At 44.2% G+C, this 27,503-nt stretch overlaps 1 protein-coding gene across 1 annotated transcript in view; it reads right to left on the minus strand.

Moving 5' to 3' along the window:
• Positions 1-755: 755 nt before the first annotated feature.
• The window catches only part of Lrp2 (LDL receptor related protein 2), a 121,737-nt gene continuing 94,989 nt past the window's right edge, over positions 756-27,503 (minus strand). Inside the window, exons 57-79 of the mRNA XM_048426082.3 lie at positions 26,540-26,668; positions 26,093-26,209; positions 24,922-25,038; positions 24,131-24,247; positions 23,245-23,382; positions 21,378-21,500; positions 20,329-20,457; positions 16,763-16,894; positions 15,852-15,983; positions 14,389-14,532; positions 13,531-13,696; positions 12,590-12,718; positions 11,671-11,891; positions 10,850-11,026; positions 9,464-9,583; positions 7,476-7,566; positions 6,674-6,741; positions 6,441-6,558; positions 6,074-6,203; positions 5,310-5,411; positions 3,600-3,728; positions 2,373-2,444; positions 756-2,229 (exon numbers count right to left, since the gene is read on the minus strand). Coding sequence (XP_048282039.3) covers positions 2,071-2,229; positions 2,373-2,444; positions 3,600-3,728; positions 5,310-5,411; positions 6,074-6,203; positions 6,441-6,558; positions 6,674-6,741; positions 7,476-7,566; positions 9,464-9,583; positions 10,850-11,026; positions 11,671-11,891; positions 12,590-12,718; positions 13,531-13,696; positions 14,389-14,532; positions 15,852-15,983; positions 16,763-16,894; positions 20,329-20,457; positions 21,378-21,500; positions 23,245-23,382; positions 24,131-24,247; positions 24,922-25,038; positions 26,093-26,209; positions 26,540-26,668 — 2,960 coding nt within the window. The 3' untranslated portion in view covers positions 756-2,070. The remainder of the gene's footprint in view (positions 2,230-2,372; positions 2,445-3,599; positions 3,729-5,309; positions 5,412-6,073; positions 6,204-6,440; positions 6,559-6,673; positions 6,742-7,475; positions 7,567-9,463; positions 9,584-10,849; positions 11,027-11,670; positions 11,892-12,589; positions 12,719-13,530; positions 13,697-14,388; positions 14,533-15,851; positions 15,984-16,762; positions 16,895-20,328; positions 20,458-21,377; positions 21,501-23,244; positions 23,383-24,130; positions 24,248-24,921; positions 25,039-26,092; positions 26,210-26,539; positions 26,669-27,503) is intronic.

The following is a 27,503-nucleotide window of genomic DNA, read 5'->3' on the forward strand; positions in this document are numbered from 1 at the left end:
TTACAAATGAAGCCTCGTTGCCCTTAAGTCTGAATTCAGATCCCTTGAAATGTGTTTAAAGTGGTGAGACACTGTGCCAAGAGCAGCTCAAGACTCCTTGTCTCCCAAAATTGAGACGTCCCTTCCAAGGAAGTTTTCACAAGTTGACAAAGAAACAACCAAAAAATTTATTTTAGAAGCGATTAACCCAGTTGCTCTTAGAGACAAACAGTTCTGTTTTCTTTGTAGCAAATCCCTCCACATTGTCAGGGAATGGCACTTCCCATTGTCCTCCGTTAAATTCTTCCAGAAAAGTGATACAGGTGTAACGGGTTCCAGAGGGACTAAAAAGCCAACTAAGAGGCTCTGTGCCCCTATGTCTAGAAACTGGAAATAGAATAATTTCACATATCAATTCATTCTGGTGCTAGTTACTGGGAATTATGCAAGGGGGTGGGGCTCCCCATCTTTGACTGAAACAATGTTCTTAGAAGCATCTAGAGAAGGTGAAATTCACCTGTAGCTCTCCACATTATGACACCAAGACAATAAAACATAGCCAAACCCCTTTCTCATCTCCATTCCAGCTTCAGATGACATGAAGTCATCCTTTCAAGGGTTCAGCTAAAACCTGAAATCTGGGTCATCTCCATTCAAAAATGCATTGAGGGCTGGAAGAAGTGGCAAGGAATGGGTGTGACGGAGAGCAACCCACACAACTCAAAGTGATTCATCACCAAGGCTCGAGAAGGAAGGACGCAGAGACACAAAAGACCTCTGATAAAATACACATTTATTAGAAATTTTCAGCAGCATCATTTCCAGTTGCTTTTTTTTTCTAATCAAAGTAATTACAATCAGTACTCAAAATATGAGCAACGAAATATTTCGAGAACTGGAGAATAAAATAATCAGTAGTATGCTTCATTCATTCATTCATCCTGTCATCCTTCCATTCATTCATTGTTTAACACATGTGCAATATTAGCACAGAGAACCAGGGATGCTACTTGCTATGGGGGAAAAAATGTATATTCATGCCATGGTCCCTGTCGTAAAGAATATACCAACTACTCAAAAGAAGAGCTGGAATGGACAGTACATCCTGACACAAATGTACAGATTTAGGTAAAGCCCTGAAAAAGACTCAAGAAGAATGTTTTCCCTTTCTCGTCGTTGTCAACCGAGGAAATAAATAGTCTATAACAATATTTTGCACACAGAGGCATACACCCAGCTTAACAGATATCTGTTTGGCACACCCACTTAATGGAGACACGGGTTTGGTTTGGGTACGTCAGCTACCAAACTCGGTGACAAAGGTGGATGACCTGAGATGCCAGGCAAGGGCATCCATCAAGCAGAGGACTGAAATACAAACTCAGTGTGTGATGTAGGGTGACAGACACAAACGTCACCTTGGCAACTAGGGACAGCACATTCAAAGCATAGCTGGGGTTAGAAGCCAGAGTCACACAGAAGGGCCCAACCGAATCACTTTTTGTACCTTCCGTGTTGTCTGAAGCATCTACAGTCTATGTAGCCAACACTAGCCTCTCTCAGTACACCTACTAAACAAGTGGACATGGAACGCTGAACACCGATTATTAATCTAAGTGCTGATGTGTAAAAACGGATGCACAAATGAAGCTTGGACGCCTTTCCTAGATTGTTCTAAAGGAAGTTGTATCTCTTCTTTGACATAATCGAGGCCCTAAACCAACTCCTTTCCTGGCTAGATCATTTATTCTTCAGCTCGCCAACCCCCTCAATAGGTACTTTCATCAGCAAATGCAAAGACGTGATAACCCTTCTAAAACTTACAGCAGTACAACATAGTGACAGCATCACCCATGACAACATCACCCTCGGGACAACATCAGTGCAAGGTATACACAGTAGCTCGTGATGATGGCAAAAATATGAAATGGCTTGAGTAAAAAAGACACGCAACACACTGTCAACTATAGGCAAACAGAGAAAAATATATCTTTTAATAAAGTACTGAATGTTAACTTTTTCTTCATTTGTCTGTAAAAAATATATGTGCAAAAAGTGAGTGTCTACGGATTCCCTAGAGGGCTGGCGTGGCTATACATCAGAATCCTCTTTAACAAGGTTTGCGGTATCCTTGAAGGTGTCTTCTGTTGCACTGTAGCCTGGAGCTGAATGCCTTTTTGAAGCTTTAGCAGGGAGAGAAGGAGATGGAGGGGGGGCCACAGCCACACCTTCCTGCTGCTCGCTGTCCATCTACAACCACAACAAGACATGAATTAGTTACTTACATCCCCAGCATGACCAGAACCTTTGCCAGATTGCACCCCCCCCCCCCCGTAATCTCAGTGTATGGCAAACCAATGAGTGGCTGGGCTTAGAACGGGGATTAAAGTTACCTCTGCGTAGATTGGATTTTCAAAATTCGTGGTCTGTTTGGGTTTTCGTTTGAAGATGTTCCATTTTGCGCCCTAAATGAAAAGTGGAGATGGAAGGAGATGAAGTTTTCTATTTTGTCTTCTTTGTGCGTGTCTTTTCCTAGGTTTTTAATTTTTTTTTTTTTTGAAAAACAAAGCAACTTAGGGACGTGGCTTAAGTAGCATATTGTTCAATTTCTCTTCTGGTTCCTGGGCAGTAGACTCTCTCAGCTATTTTAATGTAGCAGTTTCAAAATCTTACTGTGAATGTGTGGTGTGTGAATCTGGACCCATGTCATCTAGAAGATTTGCTATGCCACTAGTCGGGTCCAGAGCATAGACACACAGGGTTCTAGAGTGGCCAAGAAGCTCAAGAAAAAGCTCTCTTATTCCAAAGCTGTCTTGGCCAGAATACCCACTCTCACTTCATCACCTCCATCATCATCGTTGTTGTCAGCACAACTGACAAACCGGCGCTTCCTGAGTGAAAAATCCCTTGATGCAGGTTTTTCTGTTCCTCCTGTATGACACACATTAAGTCACAGCAGCAGAGAGGTCTATGTACTGAATGACCCCAAAGACACCTACACACACACACACACCCCAGTGGGTTGCCCCCACCCTACTGAAAAGGTGGCTGTAGTGCCGGCCACCTCTTTGGCAGGCCCCCGCTAAGGCAGCTCAGTAGCCCCTGTGTTTTACACAATGACTGTGAAATGCAGAGCCCGTAGCCCATGACTATGGAAGAAAGGCAAGACCGTTCACCCAGCCCACACAACTATTCTGTATGTCACCAACAAGGAAAGATGGAGACATACACAGAGGTCAGAGCCCTTTGTTTATTTGATAAAGAAAAATTCATCAAGCGGTGGTCTCCCTCCACCCCCTGGCCCTTTTAGTCTCCAGCACTAAATAGTTTGCCTGGCACACTAAAGGCAATAATGTTTGTGGGTGATGTTTGTGGCTATACAATTAGGTGCATCTATCTAGACTTAGAGGAGGGGGAATAAGTAGTGCCACCTGGTGGTAGACATTGGTAATAGTAAGACTGGATGTGCAAGGGCTGTGTAAATGTCTCAGATTTGATGTCCTTTTTTCTGAAGATAAACTAGACCTGGATTCTGTTTTCCATTCTTTGTACATGGTCTCCCACGGATTAACATCAACCCATAAGTTTCAAAGTTCTTTGCAAACTTCTCTTCACATTACCTGACTTTCATCAGCACCCGGGGAGGCTGGCTTCGGCTCCGGAACTATCTCCGAAGGATCTATGGGACTTCCATAATTCTGGTTTTCCACATTTTCTGATACAGTCACCTGTGGGCATACTGATGGCCCCTGAGCAGTTTTGAAAGAACAAATGAATAAATTACTCTTAAATTCTGTTTGCCGCCTTGTTCTTCACACACACACACACACACACACACACACACACACACACACACACAGATGAGTGACCCTGGCAGCTGTAAATACCACTGCCACTTGCCCCAGATAAGAACAATAGCCATTAAGTCACCGGAAGTATCAACCCTGGCAGGCAAGTACAGTCCTCACTATCACGGTCTCTCATTTAAGGTAATTCCTGCTGAATTCTTAGGCCCTTCGTTCCCACTGTTGACTACAAAAGACACCGGCCACCAAGTGCTCGGTAACAGCATGGCCAGTTACGCAAACTCGGTGAGCCATATGGGCTGGTAGAGAAGCACGCACCATTAATCCCAGCAGAGACAGAGGCGGGCAAATCTCAGTGGGTCTGAGGCCAGCCAGGGCTACACGGAGACTATGTCTCAAGAGATGAATAGATAAAGAAATCAAATAAAAAACGGAGTAACCTGGGGGCTGCCTAAAAGAGGATGGATTTTAAAAGATAGGCAAATGGGTATAATACTTGATGCTATTTTATTTTTTAATTTCCACATAATTTTCTTTCTTAACCCCAAATCACCCTGACAATATATTACAGGGAAGATAATATACTCGTTTTCTTGCATTTTACATCTCCCATTTTAAACTGATGTGTGTTTGTATATACTCATTTTATTTCATATGAGAATACCAGATTAAATGTCTTCTCTATTCCGCAATGCGCTATCGAAGGGCAGGTAAAATTCTTTCAAGATTCAAAGCCATATTTGACCAGGCCATGGCTGCGCATGCCCAGTACTGGGAAAGCAGAGGCAGGCAGATCTGAGTTCGAGGCCAGCCTCATTCCAAGACATCCACACCCTGTCTTGCCAAACCACCCCCCCCAAAAAAAAGCTATTCCTGAAAGAAACATTTCCTTCACCCACATTAAAATATACCATATGCAGAATCTGAAAGAAATCTGGTCACTGCAAACACTGCAGGCTATTTCCCGTAGCTACTTAAACCAAAGAGGCATGGGCCTAAAGCTGGCAGACCTAATGGTGGCACTGGGCCGGTAGTCCAGACTAAACACCTGTCTCTTCTCAAGTTCAGAGTAATAGTACAGAGTAATGACAAGCCTTCACCAAGTAAAAAATTTCAGACCTCTGTACTCTTCAGAACAGGAGGCCCTCCCACTTCAGCCTCCTCAGATAGGGTCCCCCTAACACCCATCTCCTACTTGTTCGTTTCTGACATACTTCCCTGTTTCTGTCATACGGCCCTGTGCCTCTAAAAGACTCATACTCCTTGCTCAGACTGAGCACAGTGAACACCACCCCACCCATTCCGCCAAGGCCGTGAAGCCTCAGTCTCTACCCCCGGGCTCTGGCTATTTGCAGAGCTGAAAACGGGGGCAGCTTCGGGGGCAGTTTCATGACCGTGGACAGGGAAGCTGAGATGCAGGTCCCTGTGCCTCCACCCATTAGCAGGGCAGGTTAGAGGCCCTGAGCAACATTCTACAACACAAGATTCAGCGGCAATGATGGCTGAGATCATGTGACATCTCACCTGAGCTGCTGAGACCACTTTGGAAGTGTTGTCCTTGGCTGCGTATGTTGGGTTTTCAAATACCACAGGCTGCTTCCCCACCTCCATGATGAAGTTTTCATTCTGGTGGGAAGAAGAGGGAGAGACGTCACACCCACCGATCTGCCTTCAGACAGAAAGGTGTCTCCCTCATACCGCCACACTCTCACAAGGCCACCCAGCATATGAGGTCTTAGAGAGAGTGGGGGTGGGGGAGAGAACACAGCAGCGAGACCCACGGTTTCTAGGTAGCAAACTGTTATTCCAACTAAGAAAAATGAACTAAGCCATCTGCCCCAGAAAGCGCAAATGCTCTTTCCATGGCTGAATTCTCTATGGCCCTTTAATGTATGCAACTCACTGTGGTTGGGACAGTGGAGAAAGGGGTGGGTGGTATTGTTCTTTCCGGCCAGGGTGGGGATAGAAGATTGAGGTGGAGGCAGAGCACTAGACCAGGAAAGCCCCTGCTGGGCTAAGGCTGTGCTAGGTTCATCACTGAGAGTGCCACCTGCTCCTCACTATTCTACACGCAGGGTCAGTAAGACTAGAAAAGGCCAACCCTTGCCTACAAATGAATTCTTAGAAGATGATGGAGCCACCGTTTCCACCAACTCTATGGCCTACAAAGGACAGACTGTGTTCTTCATTTTAATATCCCCAGGATTAGTTTTCCTTACAAGAAGGGTCTCTTCCATCAGTTAATGTAAAAGGAAACCTCAGATAATCCCGCGAGAGCCCCCACTCACCATTGCCATGGATCTATCAATAACTGTCTCCGGGCCAAAAGGAGACACACCGATGTCCATGTTAACATCAGTGCCCGATCTGAAGGTCACCCCGTTGCCATTTTCAGAGGGTTTGGCGAGGCTGCTTAAGCTGCAGTGTATGCAAACAATGTGTTGCATTGTTATGATTAACTTTTAATCTTTGTAATGATGACCTCCCTTCCATAGTACTGAATCTTAATTGTGCAGTTCTCTCCCCGGGGGCACATGTCAAACACAGTAGCAAGCCCCCACCCCTCCATCTACATGAACACCTGAAAGCATGTTCCCAAATCTAAGATCAGAGTAGGAACTAACAGGGGTCCCTTGTAGAAACACAGAAACTGACCTTGGCAGCTTGGGCAGAGTGGGTAAAAGAGAACCAGTTTTCCTGTAGTGTAAAAATCCAACAAGTACCAGCGCTCCAACGATGACGACCATCAGGAATGTCAACAGCAAAGCCATTGCTGCATGGGGGGCAGAAACAGAGAGTCAAGGAAGGGTTAGAGAAGCTAGGGCCTTTGAGCCTGGGTCAAAAGAAAGCTGGGGCGACTGCAGATCACTCGCATTCCTGACACTTACTTGTCCCGGGAGGGATGCCTCTTGAGAGCCCAACTTCACAGTGTTCCCCATTGTAGCCACTAGAACACCTGCAAGCCAACAAAAGGAGAGTCGGTTGCCTTCTTAGGTTTGGCTGCCTGCACAGAGGCAGAGAGGGCTCTGATCCAGTGAAGTGCATGGGGGACAGGCAAGGCAGCCTGTGCCACATCTGCTTCTCCTGCCAACCTAAGAGTACTGGCGTGTCTGATTCCAGAAATTCACTTATGGCGGAGCAGCACCTATCAGGGTGATGAGCCTCGTGAAATGAGCCTGTGGGCTTCTACTCTGCTCCACAGAGACAAAGGATGGACAGGCGGCAGCGTTCTGTCCTCCAGCAGCTGTGACGAAGGTTTCCAACAGGCTTCTTCACTCCACTCTGCTTGGCATAATCCTTGTATCAAGATTATGTATCTATCCTATCAGATGCTCTCACGCACTCCTAAGCCATCATCCCGGGTGATGGTGGGAGGCGGCGTGGGAGATGCGCTGCGACCCTTTAACTCCTCACTCTTGCATATGACTGTGCCACTCCCAAGAGGTGCCCACAATGCAGCATCCCTGAGAAATGCACATAGGCATTGGAGCCAGATCCTCAGCTGAGAGGGTTCGAGCCAGATATGGCTTGGGAAGTGCTACAGACTCCCCCAAAGGAAAACAAGCTGGTTAGACATGGAAAATGGTGAATTGGGCAGGCATCTTGCATCTGGTTTTCCAGCTACACAAAGAGCTTGGGTTCCCTACAGGAGCCAGGGCCTACAGCTGGGACCTCAAGAGTCAGACTTACTTGCATTTGGGGAGGTCATTCTCATCAAAATAGCAACTTCCTCCGTGCATGCACCTGCATGGGGGAGGCATGTTGATGGGAAGTTCGCTGGCTGCAGAAAGGAAAAGCCATGCATGGGTTAGTCAGCCACAGGCAGCAGAGCACTGCACCATGCAGAACCTGTCCAGGATGGAGGCAGGAGTGAGGGGGGGGGGGGTGGAGTCAGGCCAACCAAGTCTCCCAAAACCAGGCTATCGCCTGCTCCCTACATCAAAGGAAACTTCCTAAACAGTGATGAGCCCCTGGGGAGTGAAAGGAACTTCAGAGTACTTTCCTAGCTCTAAGCAGTGAGAGATGTTAAATCCAGAGCTTGTGTTTGTCGCCTGAAATCCCCCAGATTCTCTTCTGGGAACCATTAACACCAAGAGTTTATTAGACATCACTGGAAACTGCAGCCTAGGACTCCAGAGCGGCGGCAGAGAAACAAGGAGGCAGACGCACAGACACAGATGCACAAGCACCCGAGGGACAGCTTTCGTGGGATCTCTATAAGGACCCTGCCACTGGATCCTCCGCGCCCCCCCAAGCATGCTCCTATTTGAGGGGTTTGTCTACTCTCTGGGTTCTGAGGGTCTCTTCTCAAAGTCCCCTTATCAGAGAGGTCAGCCACGCCAATCCTGCCACCCCAGCGCTCCTACTGTCCCCGCCCACTTTTCCATTGTACTCTAACCACCTGTCCTTCTACATAGGTTTCCTGCTTTTTTGTTTTTGTTGTTTGTTTTGTTTGTCCTAAGAGTATGTAAGCTCGATAGGAGATGGAATTTGTCTGTTTTACTCACTTCTATTATCTCTGGTACTTTCAGTCATACCTAGTAGTGGGTAGGCATTCAGTAAATACCACGGAACTAACTGATACATTCATTAACAATATACCTGCATATTATAACCAGGCCCTGCATATTATCGTTAAAAGGCTTACTTTGGATAAAGTTCTTTTAAATGGGAATCTTACAGAGTGTTTGTGTGTGCCAGCATGTATATCTGTGTGCCACATGGTTGTGGTACCCTCGGAGGCCAGAAGAAATGATCAGATCCCCTGGGACAGTTGTCACAGGCCGTTGTGAGTCATCATGTGGGTGCTGGGAATTGAACTTGGATCCTCTGAACAAGCAGCCAGTACTCTTAACCACTAAGCCCTCTCTCCAGCCTCAAAATAGCAGGATCTTATATCCCAAGTCCCCCAGGGCACACTGGGCAGGAGAACAAAAGGACCTTTCCTCCCTGAGCGCTTTCTCCAAATGAGAACGGAGTGCTTGCGCCCCCTAGTGGTAGAAACTTTTTATGCCTCTTCATTTTCCCACCAGCTTCATCCAGGAAGTGCCAACTCCCCCAACTCCCACCCTGGGATGTTAGCCACAAAATAGGCTGCAGGGTCAACTCCCTGACTGCTTAGGACACAGAGGACCTTGGTTAGAGACGGTAGTCGTCACCATTACTTATTAACTATTTAGATGAGCCACTGAAAAATGGGTCCTGCCAAGAAAGCGATCGACGACCCTGAGAACCAAACCATCCCTGCCTTATTCTGGACTTCGTTCCTCAGTAACACAGCCGGCTTTCAAAACACGGTCCTTGGATAGTTAAAATTCTCAAATGGGCACATGAGAAAGGCAGGAGGATCCTCCCAACCCCCCCCCAATACCCTCCCCACCCTGCTCCATGCTAGCTCCTTCCCCCTCAGGAAATGGTTCTCTACCTTGAGCAAATTCTGGGACAAAGGGAGAAGGAAGAAAGAGCCCTGCCAGACAACCACTCTTCAAAATGTCTTTCTAACGTAAATGGTCATATGGTTGCCCACCCCACCCCCACACAGCGTCACACCCAGCACTTCTTCTGTCTCCCTTATCCCCTTTCCCAGCTACTCCTATTTGAAACTGCCAAGGTAGCAAACCTAGGATCCTCTGGGCTACTGAAGGCCCCAAGGTTTCCCAGGCAGCGAGTATCCTCACCTGCATCACAAGCCACAGCGCTGCCACTTAAGAAGCCAGAGCCTTGGGGGCAGGCGCAGGTGTACCCTCCTGGTCTCAGCAGGCACAGGTGGCTACAGACCTGCTTACAAGGGTTGGGCACTGGAAAATAGATGAGAACATAGTTAGGTCCTGACGGGAGACAGAGTACCCCAACATTGTATGCCTGGTGTGGCTCTGTCTGGCACTGGCAGAGCCCAAACACCATCCCGATTATTTAAAATTTAAAATTTAATTTAAATTAAATTAATTCAAATTTTAAATGGCTCAAAAGACCAATGGGTTCCAAGTCTTATAGCAAGATTTGTCGTTACTCAAAGGCCACCCTGGATAAGCTTTCTACAAAACTTGCCCCGTTTAAAAAACAAAGGGAACAAAGCTGTTTTGATAGAATGAGCTGGGAGCCACTCAAAATGTTGGGATGGGGCCCAACTAGTACCATTTCAAAACTCTATCTATTATAGAATTATCGGAAATATACTTCTAGATGAAATTTAAAGGATCCAAGGGTTAAATTAGATCCATGCTTCCTGGATCTGTTCTCAGACTAACATTCTCCTCATTCTCCACCATCCAAAATACAATCACAGTCGAGAATAACTATAAAATACATAAGACGTTTTACAAAAGATTCATTCAAAAATCTTCCTCATTCACTATTTTGCCAGTTTTCTGCAGTATCAAATTGTAATGTGATACAAAATATGTGTAAATTCAGATCCTACTTCAAAAGTGGGGTGTGGGGACTCTAGGCATCCCATTGCTAATGAATCCCATCTGATGTCACCAGTCTACACTGAGTTGCAGGAAAGGACTGGGGAGCTGGTTTCACATTTCCCTAAACCACCAAAACCCATAAGACTGAGAATACCCACACATGGGGTACAGTGAGCCACGTAAACAGACAGTTAATCAGTCTGAAACATGCGGAAATTTGAAGGCTCTTGGTCCAGAGCGAATGCCAATATAGCACATTTGGGATGGAGTAGAAATCCCAAGCCTTCATCAAGCCAACATTTCCCCAACTGGGACCCAGAGTTACAGCTGACTGAAAGACAGCGCCCAGACTTTTATTTTTCTTTGAGCCAGGTCACCAGGTCTCTTAAGACACAGATTATTATACTGAGCGTTCAGGTGACAAGCTGAGAAAAACCCCAACAAGGACTGACTGAAACATTTCTAACGGGTTTTCTCTGTTCGTGGTTTATATAATCTTATTCAACCTACGATGTTCTCTCTCTGCATTCGAAATGTTTGACGTGCCCACGCATACCCACTCTCCCATCAGCACCACCAGCGTGCACAATGCTACAGCCATCCTTCCAAGACTGGATGTCCAGTTCATTGCATCCCAAGACTGTGTATTACCTGACTGATTGTATCTCAGTTGATGGAAGACTCGAACTTGCGTGAGCCACGGGTTCACCACCAGCACCTTCGCTTTGTTTCCTTTCCCAAATTTATTCTGTCTCCACACTTCACCCTTCTCCTTGGCTACCCAGTATAGCTGGTCCTCAAAGATGTCCAGGCTGAACGGCCTCATTGCTGCTCATCAATAGTGAAAACAATTATATATTAGTGAATGAAACCAATCCCCAGCACAGCTGTGACTGTTGTCCTTTGGCTTGAAGTAATAGCTCGCTAGCTGGACAGACTCTCTGGAAGGGTTACATGGAGCTCAAGATAAACTGATTATAAATGGTCTCACTTTAAAGCTGTTGAGTTTATTCCATTTTTTAAAATGGGAGGAATTGAGGCCCTTCCTGCTTACCAGATAAGACAATTCTGGCCAGTTAGGGGAAATGTGTTATGCACTGGATTGCTACAGCTCTGTTTTAGATTTTCAACAATAAAACAAAATACTCCTTTCCTTCTTCATGTTTCTAGTTGGACACAAGAACAGGCTAGCACATGGAAAACGAATGTGTCTAGAAGCAGTTTGGTGGAGATTAGGAAGGACACACATTTAGCATATGGAAGACACAATCTCAGGGGGACCTAACAGAAATCTTATCCGATACTGGTACTTAAAATTACAAAAAGGATTGTTGTTATGAATTCATTTGCATTTAATATAGCAATTGGGAATTGATGGGAACAAATCTGAGGAATCACATCAACCACATCCTAAGACACACTGAAAATATGTTAGACAATTATTAATATGTAAACGGTGACTCATTCCCTACCTTCATTTATGATGACTCTCCTGTCGGTCCCGTCATATTTTATTGTTTCAATCACGTCTTCTTTGGAGTCGCTCCAATAGATCCGGTCGTCGTTCAGATAATCTATGGAAAGGCCATTTGGCCAGCCAAGGTCCTGAGAAACCAGAACAGTGCGATGCTCCCCATTCATCCAGGCAGACTCGATTTTAGGCTGTTTTCCCTGGTCGGTCCAGAACATGAGCCTGTAACAGAAAATCCCAGGTTGCAGCACTTTGTCTAGTGGTGCTTCCCTAGTAGTGTGGCACAGGGGACGTCAACGGTGCAACCAACAGTTTCCCTGAGGGTGCGTACATTATCTCTACAAAGATAGATGACTCTTGCCTTCCAACACATGTTATACTTAAGAAGCAAAGTTCGGTGCTGAGGTCAAGTCCACATTAGGAGTTAGAACTTCTCGGGGAAACATATCACTGCTGAATGTCTAGGGGTCATGATTTCACACGTGGAAAGGGAATAAAAGTAATAACTACTCATATGTTTCATATACAGGCATAGGACACACTGGTCCTGTCCAAATAGAAAAAGTATCTACTCAAAATAAGGAAGAATTTAGGTGCCACTACACAAATGCTAAATGTCTACTTAAATGTCAAAAATCAAGAAGAGAAGACCAAACTAGTTCTCGTTTTGTGATCAATTGCCATTTGAAGTATTTCAATGCATATGTGTGAACGTGTCTTCTGTGTATTTTCATATACAAAATTTTTATGGCCAATGTAATATAACCAAATTGTTATCTGAATTTCAATCAGCAAGATACCTTTTAATGCATCCAAATGAAAGGGAGTCATATAAGCAGACAGCTTCTCACATATATCCCAAAGTGGAATTTCACCATTAGAAACTGTATGTGGGCTAAAGCATCCCTTCAAACGCTTACCCTAGCCTAGGATTCACAACAATGGCAGCTGGCTGATCCAGATCGGTAGTAATCAGCCACTTCCGGTACCTTCCATCAAGCATGGCCACCTCAATCCGCTGGCTCTTGGCATCTGTCCAGTAGATATGCCTGGATGTAGAGAGACAGAGTTAAACAATAGAAAAGCCTGGACCAATCACTGAAAAGAAATGTGGACACGAGAAAATTGAGTTTATAAGCTCTGGCCAGTGCATAAAAACTCAGATGCCTGGAAGTTACTCAGATAATATATCTGTGCCTGTAGTGGATACAGCAGATCACATGCCTCCATGGGCAGATTAAGGAGTGTGATTTAATTCTTACTGCCCATGAGTCTGTGTCCCTTTGGCAAAGAGCCCAACTGTAATCAAGAAGAATTGAGCACCAGCCCCAAAGAGGAATGGAAAGAACATTTCAAAATAACGAACTCGGTAAAGCTAGCCTGCTCTCTTTCCATGTCTAAGGCTGCAAGCTTTCCCTAATAAGCAAGGAGAAGGCCTGTAGCTTAATTTCCTCATTCTCTGAGGCTCTATAGTTTTGGTACCAGTTGGTACCAGCTAGCTTAGATATTAAAAACTGTGCCTTGTTTCTTTTTCCAAATAATTACCAGTGGGAGATATCTTTAAATAAGATACTCTTGGAGAATTCTACCACTGAATTAGTCAGTGCTGCCAAACTCAAACTTAGTCTTGAAACACAGAATTTTGACCTGGGCGCTTTTCCCAAACCCTTCTGAGGCCCACACTGAATATAGAAAAGGGCAATGTTTGTATTGCACGCAGAGGTAAGCAGGGGTGATTGCTATGGCCAGAGCAGGCCCAGGCACAGTTGCGCTGTGCTTGTTACTGAGTTCATGCACCTTGGTGCACTGAAACCAGCACTCCCCCGTGAAAACGAAACAGAGAGATGAGGGACATATTTACCTTCCAACCCAGTCCACAGCTAATCCATCTGGCTGCATTAAGTATTTCAGGCCCAGGTCAACTTCACGAACGGGATTATTGCTACCAGATTCAAAGTCAGGAATGTAGGCTCGTTTGATGGCGCCAAATTCCGAGCCCTGCCCCAGCACAGTGTAATAGACAACACCTAGAGAAGAAGCACAGCAAGCGAGGGTCTTGGAGTGGAGTCGTTTACTGATCTCTCTGCCTCGTTTCCATCCTTAATTCCCTTACATCAAACCGCAATAAACACATTATACCTACACTACTAACAAGAAAGGCTCAGCTTCTCTCTTGGCAATATTTTCTTAATAATCTCTATTGGAAGATAACTCATTAAGATAATTTAGCTAAGGGGCTAGTTTTCAAAACAGATTATATAGAAATCGCACTCCTTTCACATAGGTGAAAGCCCTGTATGACAGGATACAAAAAGTGTTTCATACTCGGTCTTAACCAAAAGGCTGAGAAGTTATTTAACAGATATTTATATGACCTGTTTATACGACAGGATACTGCTATGGATTGGTTGCTATGACTTGTAATTCTCCTGCCACCCACCTTTAAGCACTGAGGTTAATCTAATTATACACAGATTAAGCCTGAATCCTAGAGCATATTGGCTTATACCTCTTCTCTATCACTCTTGAAATAAACATATTCGGAAAGAAAAAAAAATATTACATTGCACAAACAAATGTGAAAACACAGAAAATACGGTTCAGTCTTCAAAGGGCACACAATTAGAAGGTAAGAGAAAATCATGCAGACAATTAGCTGCAAAAGGCATCATCTAAAAAACCAGAAATTCGACGCGACGTGTGCAGGTCTTATACTCACTGACGCCCACGCCCTCGGGGTCCCAGTCATAGTCGATGGTTTGGATATGTTCCTCCTCTTCCAAATACTCGGAGAACTTCTCAGATGAGACATTGTACTTCCGGATTCGAACATTCTCGGGCAGGAGCAGCAGAGGAGGGTTACCTGTAATAAGCAAAAAAGGGCTGCTTTGTCTAACCGATTCCACTTGAAGTCAAGGAGGTATTAACACACTGTAGATATTTCTTTGGGGGGCAGGGAGGAAAGGGAGGAAAAGAGGAAGTAGAGGGAAAAGTTTTAGAGAAATATGACCATCAAAGCTGACTACTCTGCAAGTCTAAATCCTCAGGCACCAACTCTTTCCTTTCTTTACTATTTATTTATTTATTGTTTTATTTATTTATTTATTTATTTTTTGCCACCAGAGGCAGTTTAGACAAGATCGAGACCCCTACAAAGCGTTCTCATTTTTTACTTCAAGTTCTTTCCCTCATCCACTGGCAACACTGTAGACATCCAATCTCACAGAATAAATACGGAATTCACAACCCTCACTCTTGACTGACAGGTTTTGTGATTGTCTTAACAGGTAATCATCCCCATAGCCCAATTTAACTGCCAGCTAATGAGAAACAAGCCAGCTTGTTCTGGAATTTGCAGGGTTTTTCCTAAAGCCTAAAGTAGCTTTTTCAACGGTGACTCGTCCCAAAATACTTCTCTAGAATTTTAAAATTTTAATTTACTTGCAAAATGTCAATCAAATGTGATTTAAGTGACTTTTAAAAGTTCACTTTATACATTTCCTCAGACTTGACATTATGTTTCATATGAATATTCTAATTTAGTTCAGCTATCCCTTTAGTTAAAAGATTTCAAAATTTTTTAAATTTTTGCTACTTAATTGCGGGACCGGCCAGCTGTTTCTTCACTCTAGGTTCTATTCATTCTCACACTGGAGGACAGAATACTGATCAAATGTACACCTCGAGCACTCGCCTTACACCATGTATTAGTATAGAGGTTGGGGCCACTTGTTATTTTGCTCACTGTAGGTTTCTTAAATTCTGAATGTTCCTGCCTTTCTCTTTGTGACCAGCAGTTCATGAACAACAAAGAAATATGTCAGTGTCCCAGACTGGTTCACCTCAGGTTTTGTGGCTTCAAATCTTCAGTCACACTGGACTGGGAACTACCATTTCATCAATTTGTTATATTTTGCTACAATCTGTTATTTGTGTCTCCTATTTTAGAAATTTTTATTCAGGTATAGAAGAGGCTAAATTCAGAATAATAGCTAAAATCTGTCTTTTAATTAATTGTACACTTTGTTAGGGGGCAATAGTTTAGAGTCTAAAGCTAACAGAAGAAGAGAGAGAGAAGACGTGGGTATTAAAAAGTAGCGGAGACTATTAAAAGTGGAAGTTCATTTCCTGCTACATCACAGTCTTCAGGATTTATGTCCCTCGGAAGTGAGCCCATCATACCGTCAGCTGCACACCGCTCTCCATAATGGCTGCTCATAGACTTGAAGCCATCCAAACAGAAACATTCATAACTTCCTTTGCTATTTCGGCAGCTCTGGGGGCAGATGCCAAATTCCTCACATTCATTGATGTCTGCAGCAAAGAGAAAGAAAGTATGCAACACCTTTTCCGACCCATTCAGAACTGGAGTTCACAAGCAAAGTGGACTAAGAGTGCATGCAAAAACAAGCAATGAAACCAAAATATGTGGATGACATGGTTCACAATAAAAAAAAAATCCACAGCAGACTACTATTGACCCTAAAGTCCCTATGCTGCTCAACAATGGACAGAGGATTATTTTAACTAACACAGCATAACTTCATACAATGGTAAGGCAAATGTTTCCTTGCCAAAAACACCTATGTGGCTGGTATTTGATATTGCTTCTGTTCTGATAACTAAACGGCTACAGGAAGACTCGTTTATTTGGTATAACAACTGAGCTGCTTTAGTAACCAAAAGAATTCTTTAAATCACCACTGAAGGGCTGTAGCTATATCTTTGTGGCAGCTTGCTTATCCAGTACACATGATGCCCTAGGTTCAATCTCTAGTTTGAATGAAGCACAGTAGTATACATGACAAAAGATCCCTAAAATCATATTCGCTGACAACCTTGATGAGCTACCTACTGAGCCCATGTCACAGAACTCATTGATACCTAAGTAGGTATGTGACAACGACGTGGGTTGTGACTTGGGGTGAAATGCTGTGATTTCTGGTGCTTTTACTTCATGGACTGGTATAACGGACAGCCGTCACCGTCAAGACCTCATTAAGGAACTTATGCAGTGGTTTAGAATAAGGCAATAAACGGAGACCGTAAAAATGTAAAGTTCTCTAAATAACAACAGAAGGAAAATATTCTACCTTGGCAGGAATTTCTGTCCAGAGTACTAGATTTGAACCCGGGACTACAGGAGCAGATAAATCCTCCGTTGCTTAACTGGGTACAGTTCTGTTCACAGATGTTTTCAGCACACGTTCTGTTTGCTCCTAGATCTGAAAACAGAATCCTAAGTCAGATCAGCCACAAACACGCAGACATACAGCCAACTATACACGAACTGCAGATGACCCTTTTCCAGAAGCAGAATGGATCTAGGTTATGTAAATGGTCTGGATGCCATCTACACAAATGTGTAATCATCCTTAAGGCCATTTCCCCTCACAGCTGTAGTACCACCAGGCTCGGCCTCAGAACATCCAACCAACTCCGGGGATTCCACAACTACCATCAAATGTAAACAGGTAGATAGGGGTTAAGTAGATTGCGCATGCACACACACACGCATGTACACACATGCACACAGATACAGGCTAGAAAATAATTACTCCAATTATTGACTGGTTAATTGGAAGAATATTTATCAGGATGTGCTATAATACACAGTCGTGTCACACAATTTTCATACACAAAACGCTTATGATAACGACTGAATCTAAGCTTTTGACAACCATATCCAGGTTTCCTTTTCTATTTTTTTTTAAATGTGCTGGAAACTTGCTTAGTTCATATGTAGAGCCTTAAACAGCATAAGAGAAATTTATAAAAGAAATTTTATTATTATTTTATTATTATTATTATAAATTTCTCTTATATAAATGATAATAAAATAATAATTTTATAATATATGTGGATCTTAAACTACTTTAACAATATTCCTGTTTGACTGCCATTATAGCTGAGCTTTTACCTAGCAGGCACAAACTCTGGACTTTATTACCAGCAACACAGAAAAATAAATATATTCATATGTAAAACAATATTGACCATAATTAACTTTTCAACACTTAGGAAGAGATAAGATGCACTGTATTGTACATAAAGTTACCACTGTTATGGAAAATAATAGCTTGTAGTGTAGTGTGTTATAATTTGTAAGATATAGTTCATTTTGAGACATTAAAATGTAAAGAAACCAAGTTATATGATGGGTTGTTAAGATTCAAGGCTTCAGATGATACTTTGTCATGGGAAATATCTAAACTTAAAGTGAAGAAAAGATTGTAACATTGTTTAAAATATTTTACTAAATGTATAAATTAATTAATTAAAGGCTAACCTTTCTTGGTTATGATATTCAGATCATTTCTTTGCTTCTGAAGCTGAGGATTGAACCTGGAGCCTCAAACCTGGGACCCTTGCACATGGTAAATATGCAAAAAAGACAGAGCTACATCCCAGTTCTACTTATTAGCATGTCCCTGAATTTTATAATTTCATAAATAAGCAAAAGAGACCAATAATCTGTTTGTGCTGGGTCTGCTAAATGGCTATTTTTATCCCCAATTTTCCAGGGTCTCCAGGTTTCACAACTTGAATTCTGTTCAAATACTTCTCTGCAAGTCACCTGGCTTTCAGTCATTGGCTTTTGATCACTCTTGTCAGTGTGCTCCTTTTAGGCTCCACCTACTCCCACACCAAGTGGGAGTGGTGAGCAGCATTCATCTCCATAAAGGAGTCATGCCTCATCTTCTGTTTCAGCTCAAAGTAGATTCATTTCTGTCTTCCTAACCACATCTTGGGGTCTCTTACAGCCTAGTAAGGTATTCATTTGTATACTTTGGATGGATTAAAAACATTGAGTTTCAAGAGTAGAAGAATGCCCTTTCGCTGCTAATAACTACATATTCCTAAACAAATAAACCTTCCCAGGCTTCCTTTCTAGCTTTTCAGAGTTTTGAGTGGGTCTATGAATTGTCTATTTGGCACACATTGGTAAGATCGTCGTAATTTTCTCATCTTCCCAGTGCCATAGTCTCTCTGAAGTGAGATAGTCTCACGATTGTGTCAGTGGGCTTTGTGGCCCTCTCTCAGCTCCAAAGCCCAGCTCTAAGGTCAAGAACGCAGAAAGTTCTCCCCTGGCTGAATCATATTCTTCCAAAGCAAGCGACCTTAACGGGAGCATCGCAGCATTTGGAGTGGAAGATTTTCATCTTTCATTTGAAGACCAGAAACATCAAAAGGAACATCTAGCCATCACCCTAATCCATGGAACAGTGGCATTAGGGCTGGGTATCCAGCTCAGTGCCAGCAGTTGCCTAGCAACCAGCCTCTACGAACAGAAGCATATGGCTATCTGTTTATATGATGGTCTGTCTCACCGGTTTCCAATTTGTGAAAAGGGAGTAAGAGAGCAAGTCACTCTACCTTTATGATCACAGAAATTCAGCTTATTTCCTTTCTAATTGGATGGCACTAGGAAAATGTCCATGTCTTTCTGTGCCTGGAAATGTAGTGACTGGGTAAAGCTTGGGTACTCTAAGCACACTCAACACGTAAGTGAGACATGTTTCATTCTAAGTAAAACTTCAATGAAAATCCACTTGAAAAAAGTACACAATAGATACACACAGACAGGCACAGGCAACAGGAGAAAGCCAGAAATCAAACTCGGAAATTGGCTAGCCTCCTGAAGCTGTTTCTATATTGGTCTCTCCATGTCAAAACCCAAATATGCCACCCAGATTCACAAATTCTATCAAAAGTTTAATCAGGTCACTTCATCTTCCCAAGCCCTCCATGTCCCACTGAGGGAGTATGAGATATGTGGTAAACCAACACAGTGTAGCGTGGTCATTTAGTAATTGTCAAAAAGTCTTCTGCAGGCCTCGGGATGGGGGTGGTGTATGGAGGGGAGACCATATCATGAATCTGAAACCAAGAAGCTGAAAGCACTTGGAGCTAACATGGCCAATCTCAGATTGTCACTATTTAAGAACTCCTTCAGGGACCACTGTGGTGGCCCAGAGGGTAAAATCTTGCTATGCAAGACTGGAGGCCTGAACTCCATCCCTGGAATCTAGAGGAGAAAAGAACCAATCACCCCAAAATTGTACTCTGACCTAAACACAGAGGAGAGAAAAGGAGACAGAGAGAGAGAGATAGACAGACAGAAATGGACTATGGCATGCATGGGTACACAAGAGCTAATTAACTGATTAATTAGTTAAAGACATCAAGGCTTAAATTAAAGATCAGACTGTGACAGAGGGAAACAGAGGCCACGCCCCTTGCAATACATCTGAAACATATAGAAAGAGATCATATATAGAGAACAAGCATATACAGAGAGAACACATATAGAGACAGAATATGTAGAAGGTATAGAGAGGGTATGTATATTAGATAATATATTATTACATATTATATATGGAATATAAACTATGGAGGGAAATCAAAGATATGGATTAATAATATGTCCTCAACAGTGTCAAATAAACCCAATCTTTTCCTTGATTATGTTATCTCTTCCAGCCCAAAGTCTACTTTAAAATAAAAGGAACCACTCTATAATCTTAGCACTTGGAGGCAGAGAATCAGGATTTGTAGGTGATCCTCGACTACACCATGTGAGACCCGGGGTCGAGCCATTTCAGAGTGTATCTGGTTAATTTACTACAATGAAACACAAAGCTAAGTGTTTACTTACTGCAACCATTTTCGTCAGAAAGGTCACCACAGTCATCGACATTGTCGCACACATAGTGCTGCGAAATGCAGTTTCCGTTGCTGCACTTATATTCGGTTTGAGTGCAAGGTCTCTGGGTTGGTTTTCTACCTGCAATTAAAGAACAAACTTCACTGAAACAAACTGCTTCACTTCCCCCACTCACAAAGACACGCGTGCTTCCCTTCTTTCGCCAGGCTCCCTTGCAGCTAGACTGAGATCAAATGACTCGTTCTATCCAATGGTCTGTGAATTGGAGGTGGCCTATGTCACCCTTGGACTGGAGCCGTTAAAAGCCCCAGGAGCCTTCACCCTGTCTCATATGCTGGGGCTGTAACCTTGGCAGTCAGGTAAGTCAGGTGATGAGCTCCAAGCTGGAGGATGCTATGCAAGCCTTGCTGCCCTTTATACAAAGGAGAAAGAAACCTTTGTTGTATTAAGACTTGGAGATTTGCTGGTTGCAGCAGCACCAATTACTCCGAGTAACACAGAGTGATGAGAGAAGTAGACTCTCCCAGATCAGAAACTGAAGCACTTGTCATTAGTTTAACCATCAGGAAGTCCAGGTTAGACAACTGGGAAGACAGAACACGTGCTTATGGGGAAGAGGTTCGAAAGAAAGAAGGTCAGTGAGAAACTGGTTGGTGCCTTACTCACCATGGTCTTTTCAGCGGGGCATGGGAAGGAATATACACTCACGCACCAGATTAGCAATTAGCAACGACTATCAGGGGTAGAGTAACCAAGCCTCATCTTGAACGGTGACTCAACCAGTATTATAGTCTTCTCTCCTTGGAAGTAGCTTATTAAATGTTTAAACAAAGGCTGACTTTTAAGGGGCATGTGAACATCTCACTCAGGTGAGATAGGAAGGAGGTGGCAGGAGCCACATATGTGTTCGTGTTCTCTGAGATACACTACCACAGACACAAGGCAAGCCTCCTCGGCAGGACAGAAGGAGACCCCAGAAGAGCATCTAAAAACACCTAAAGACCCTGGTTTCTGCCTCCTCCTTTTCCCATTTTGCTTACAGTGTTCTTCTTTCTCGTCGGTCCCGTCTCCGCAGTCATCCACACCGTTGCACAGCTGGTGACCATAAATACAGCGACCGTTGTCACACCGGAAGCGATGCGGCGACTCACATGGAACATTGACTAAAACATGAAGAAACAAAAGTAGACAGACAGAAATGGACTATGGCATGCATGGGTACACATACTCACAAGAGCTAATTAACTGATTAATTAGTTAAAGACTGTGACAGAGGGAACCAGAGGCCACTCCCCTTGCAATATATCTGAGATATGTAGAGAGAGATCACATACAGAGAACAGCATATATAGAGAGAACACATATAGAGGCTATCCCGGCACCGGGCCCACTTCATCCATCCATCCACTTGCTTATCTGATTAATCTCAGATACGCAACACTGCTGCAGGTGCTAGGTATATTCTAGCTATAGAGAGGAGTAAGAGAGACTTTATTCTCAAGGCACTTCATTCAAGCAGGAATAGACTTTACATACAGGAGGGGCAATTACACAAGGAACCCCCTCCTAGGGAACATGTATATGAAATATAGCACAGGGAGGCGGGTCAGAAAAGAACCCAAAAGGGAAGAAGATGAACCAGGAAAGAACATGGTAGGCTTGAAATCTGTATAAAGATCTCTATGGCCAGGGCACAAATGAGGGGGACAGGTGTGGGTCATGGAGCTGGTACTCTTAGTGGAATGACTACTTGTGTTATTTGCTGTGGGTGGCTGGTAGAACATTAGAAAAGAATGCTAACATTTGCTTGAATCTCTGCCACTCTTTGTGTGTGTCCGTCTGTTTATGTGTGTGTGAGCGTGTGTGTGTGTGAGTGTGAGCGTGTGTGTGTGTGTGAGTGCACGTGTGAGCGCGCGTGTGTGTGAGCCCATGTGTGAGAGCGCACGTGTGAGAGAGTGCGTGTGTGAGCACACTCTTGTGCACATGTATCCTCACCTCTCCAAGACTATGTCAATTTTGCCTTACAAAGAGAAGTATCTCCCTAAGGGCTTCTCTAAAATGTCAAGCCATGAAGATAAAAAAAAAAGAAAAGAAAAGAAAAGAAAAAGACCACAGAACTGATTAGTTAAGACAACATCGGGCAGTGCTGGAAGGCTACTGTGAAAATACAGTCGTTGGATGTTCTCTAGGAAAGAAGAAAACAGATCCTGGGAATCAAATCTTGGACCTAGCCAAGCCCATAAATGTGCATTTCTCACATTTTCCCAGGCAATGCCACCATTCCCAGTAGGAGAAGACACTGTGAGAATTATTGCACTAGCTTTGCACTAGTGGCCCCGGACAAGAGCAATTTCACGCAATCTGTAACTCCATTCCCAGGGGCTCTGACACCCTCTTCTGGCCTCAGGTAATGTGTTGCACAGACATACACGTACCTATGCACATTTGATCTGAAAAAAGGTCCCCATTCTTACAGATTCTGCCTCAGTAAAATGAAGCCAGAACATGCGGTTTGATTTTGGCCTGTCCACTCATTAAAATACAAATAAATATATTTAAGATGGTCTTGAATTATTATGTAGATAGAAGTGGTTAGCAGGATCGGGTCATGGGATGGTCTATAAATGCTCCAGAGGATAAGGAGAAGGTGCGCGTCAAGGAGGGAGCAGAGGAGACCACAACCTCTGTTAGTACGTGTGCGCTTCTGGCTTCCACCCTTGCCACAGTCTTAACACTCAAAATCCTGAACTTGGAGAACGAAAGCCAGAAGACTAAGCAAAATCACCAATACTGCTTGTGCATCCATCAGACCTCAAAATGGTACAACTGCCAGTTCACACACTTGAGGAACACCAAGAAGGTTGCCTAACAGGGCGGTGCCCGCTCCACCCACCCTCTCCCTCTTACAGCACAGGTGGAGTTCCTCATCAGAGCCATCGACACAGTCATTTTCTCCGTCGCAGACCCAAAAGGACTGGATGCACACGTGGTTTTTACACTCAAACATGGCAGCTGGGCAGTAGGTGCCGTTGGGAAAGCGAGTGGCTGTTGGGGAGGAAGGGAGCCACGTGATGCATGAGATGAACATACCCTACCCATTAGGTCTCCCTCCACTCTTGCGGTTGTGGTTCCCTGCTTTCATTACCCTGTGTCTCTGCTCTATTTGGATACTGAAAGGGGTGTGTCTTGGCTGAACACGGTAGCACACGCCTTCAATCCCAGCACTCGGGAGGCAGAGGTGGGTGGATCTGCTCTGGTTCAGGCCGTCCTAGTTCCAGGGCAGCCCCCGTCTCTGAGCCCAGTTTTCAGTGACACAAATAATCCCATAGGCACTAGCTGCCTGCATTGGAACTGTCTTTTCCCCATCAATTTTTAATGTGTCTTTGAGCATTAGAAGGTGGCAAATCCATCTGTTAAATATTTATTTAGTGATTCAAAATACTAAGATGTGAGGGATTTTATTTGTTTTGCATTTTTAAAATGGTCTTTAAACATTATCGTGCGAACCTGATAATACTGTAATGCTGTAGGCTCTCATTCATGGCTATTGCTTTCCTCGTCTGAAATGCTTTTGTCCAGTTAGTGATTTGTATAATAGCCAATAATACAACTTGTTAGCACATTCTACTTAAAATGTTGCTAATAATTTGCATTTGAATGGCCCCTGCAAACATCTGGGATCCTAAAGGCTGAATAGAACACACTTATGCTTCTAAGCTAAGAGGTGAATTGTGTCTAAATTGCCATTCCCGTGCCCTCGGACACACAGAAGCTCGAGCAAGCGGGCACTTACGACAGCTGGATTCATCGGACGCGTCCAGACAGTCTGCTCTCCCATCACACGCCAATGCACTGGGCACACAGTGTCCGCTCGCACACTGAAAATGTTCGGGATGGCAGGTCTTCATCTCTGAGGAGGAAAGATGGTCTCATGGTAGGAGAGTGTGAGGAGGCCCCTCATTGCCTCCCGCCCACACCCTGTGGTTGACTCACAGCTCCCTCAAGGACCAGTAAAACAGATCAATTCTCTATTCAGCATATGGAGATGGGCACACCTATCACCTGTTAGCAGATCTCACCGCAAAAAAATAATAACAATTCCCTAGGTTTCAAGGTTATATCATTTTCCCCAAAGCCAGCATAAAATTTATTCAGATTTTCGTCCCAATTCTCTGGCCGCTTACGTCATGGTCACGTGACCTTCTGTGTGTGTGTGTGTGTGTGTGTGTGTGTGTGTGTGTGTGTGTGTGTGTTTGGAAGCACAATGGAAATGAATGTCTGCTTCTGGGTTACATCTAAATTAAAATGAGGTACTCTTTCTGGCCAGGCAGGGATGGCATGTGCCTTTAATCCCAGGACTCGGGAGGCAGAGGCAGGAGGATATCTGTGAGCTTGAGTGTATAGAGTGAGTTACAGGACAGCCAGGGCTACACAGAGAAACTCTGTTTCAACAGGAAAAAGAAAGATATCCCTTACTATTTTCCCATCAATAAGATCAGAATACTGTAAGTTAAAGTACAGAAAATGCAGACTAGAGTCCCTACACTGTCATAGTGTAAGATTCTGTAAGCCCCTGATAGTTACCACAATCCCGTTCATCTGAGTTGTCTCCACAGTCATTTTCTTGGTCACAGACCCATCGAGAAGGAATGCATTGCTCATCTGCACATCGAAACTCACTCTCTGTGCACTCCCGAGGAACTGGAAAGAAAAGCCACCTGGCCATGAGTGTGCACTGGGAATCGCACTGAGGAGAGATGTTGGGGAGAGAGCCTAGGCCCACGGGTACCCAATTTTGTCCTGTGATCCGTTCCCATTCTAAAACCTTTTCTTCTGACTCACTGGGAATGGTAACACAGCTTTTAATCCCAGCACTTGGGAGACAGGGGCCAGCCTGGTCTACATACTGAGTCCCAGGACACCCAGAGCTGTATAGTGAGGCCCTGTCTTTAAAAGCAAATCCTTTCCTCTAAGTGTGCTTTAACTGCAAAACTTTTGCTGACCAATTACAGTATTTAGTATGAACTTTCTCAATTACCTTTCTGTTCACAGAATAGTGGAAACAGAACCTAGGGTATCATCTCTGGCTCATGCCCATATTTTCACAGTCTCCCTAGGTTTCCCAAGTTGTCCTTGATTTCACACTTTGACCCAAGCATAGTGGGGTTTCTTACTTCAGACTCTCACATGACTGGGACTACCCTTTCATATTAACAAGTATCAGCAGGTTGATACTTGCCAGTGTGATCAATACCCTAATTCTCCCGATTGCCTCTGGTCATGAGCCAGTGTGATATGTGCTCAGATGGAGCTTATTTTCCAGACACAGACTGGATGCTTAGTGTATGGCGATCTAGACATACAGCTTCCTTCCTCCAGGCTCATATCCCATCCCTAGGAATTATTAGACCTTCTACTAAAAGGGTTCCTATTCCAGGCATTGATAACCAGAAACACTCCTTCCCCTGCTATTAGGTCCACGTTGGGGAAAAAGCTTTCGGTTCAGGTCCAATGCTTTTCCTTACTTTGGTTCTTTTTTCCTTGTCATTGGTCAGAAATCATCTCATTTGTGTGAGGAAAAAACAAGTTGAGGAAATAAAGGCAAAAGACAAAAAGTAGACTTGATCAAATAACCCCCTTCACAAATACTCACAAATCTCCCAAAGCTTAATGCATTAGCGTTTTAGAAGCCAAAAGAACGGACTGGCATCGCAGCCCTGGTGGCTCCTAGGATTGCGAAGTCCCCAGCACTCACCGCAGCTCTCCTCATCCGAGTTATCACCGCAGTCATCGTAGGCATCACACTGCCAGCGGAGAGGGATGCACTGGTGGTTTCTACATCGGAAATCCCCGGGACCGCATGGCACAGACTCTGCAGAGCACACGCAATTAAGACTGCATAAGCCAAGGTCCCGGCTTCCCTAGGATACAGTCTGAGAATTATGTTTCCATCTGCTTGAAGCTCCCCGATGTAGGGACACAGAGATGGCCACTGTCTACAATTCTACACTGGGGAGAAATTAAAGATGTCCCTAACATTTTAATGCTATCGTCTTCAAATTACTGCAAGCTTTTGGGCCAGATGTCATTTAAGATGACATGAATTAAGTTTCTTTTCAGAGGTATAAAGACACCCTTAGGAGAGAGCAGCAATGACACTGACGGTCTCTTGCCCCTCCCCCACGCCTGGAGCCCCTCCTACCACAGCCTTGCTCGTCGCTGTTGTCTCTGCAGTCATCGGCGCCATTGCACACGGCCCACTTTGGGATGCAGCGGTAGTTAGTCTTGCAGCTGAATTCCGTGTGGTTGTCACAGTTATAAGCAGCTGTCACTGAAAAGGAAGAAAGCAAGAAACGAGACTGCGAGTGGGTGCCAGTCCTGCTGTCTCCTCACGTGGTGCCGGCGTCAGCAGCTACCATGTAACCGAACAAACTCCGGGCATCTCTGTAGGTGTTGTCTGTTCAAGATGAGCGTGATGACATCTTGCTATCTCATTCCCGTTCATTAGTGTGGTGATGTAGTTTGGAGTGGAAAGGGGGTGTGGTGGTTTGAATGAAATGGCCCCCCACAGGACCTGAACTAGAAGCACAATTAGTAGGTGTGTCCTTGTTGAAGTAGGTGTGGTCTTGTCAGAGGAAATACATCATTGGGATGGGCTCTGAAGTTTTCAAAAGTCAAGCCAGGCCCAGTATCTATCCCTCTGCCTGCTGCCTGAGGATCCAGATATAGAGCTCTAAGCTACTTCTCCAGCACCACGTCTGTCTGCATGCTGTTGTGCTTTTCTCCATGGTGATAAGGAACTAAACCTCTGAACTAGAAGCCAGCCCCAATTGAATGTCCTCCTTTATAAGAACTGCTGTGGTCATAGCATCTCTTCACAGCAATAAAACCACAACTAATACAGAGCAGGTACTTGGTTTGAATAAATTCCCTGAGCTGAAATGCTGGTTCTGTGGTCACGGCCATTCACTAAAGTGAGCCTCACTTTATTCACTTATAAAATGATGAAGCCTCAGGTTTCTGACCTGTGTGTTTCTCCGATGAGAAAGTGCTCTCGCATACCTTGCTACTATTGTGTTCCGCATGACACTTAGTGCCGTGCTGGGGATGTATGGGCCAGGGTCTGGTTACAAATAAAAACCACTCTAGTACGCTTTCTTGCAGAA

Source organism: Myodes glareolus, chromosome 21, assembly GCF_982192425.1.
Source record: "Myodes glareolus chromosome 21, mMyoGla1.1, whole genome shotgun sequence".
Lineage (NCBI taxonomy): Eukaryota > Metazoa > Chordata > Mammalia > Rodentia > Cricetidae > Myodes > Myodes glareolus.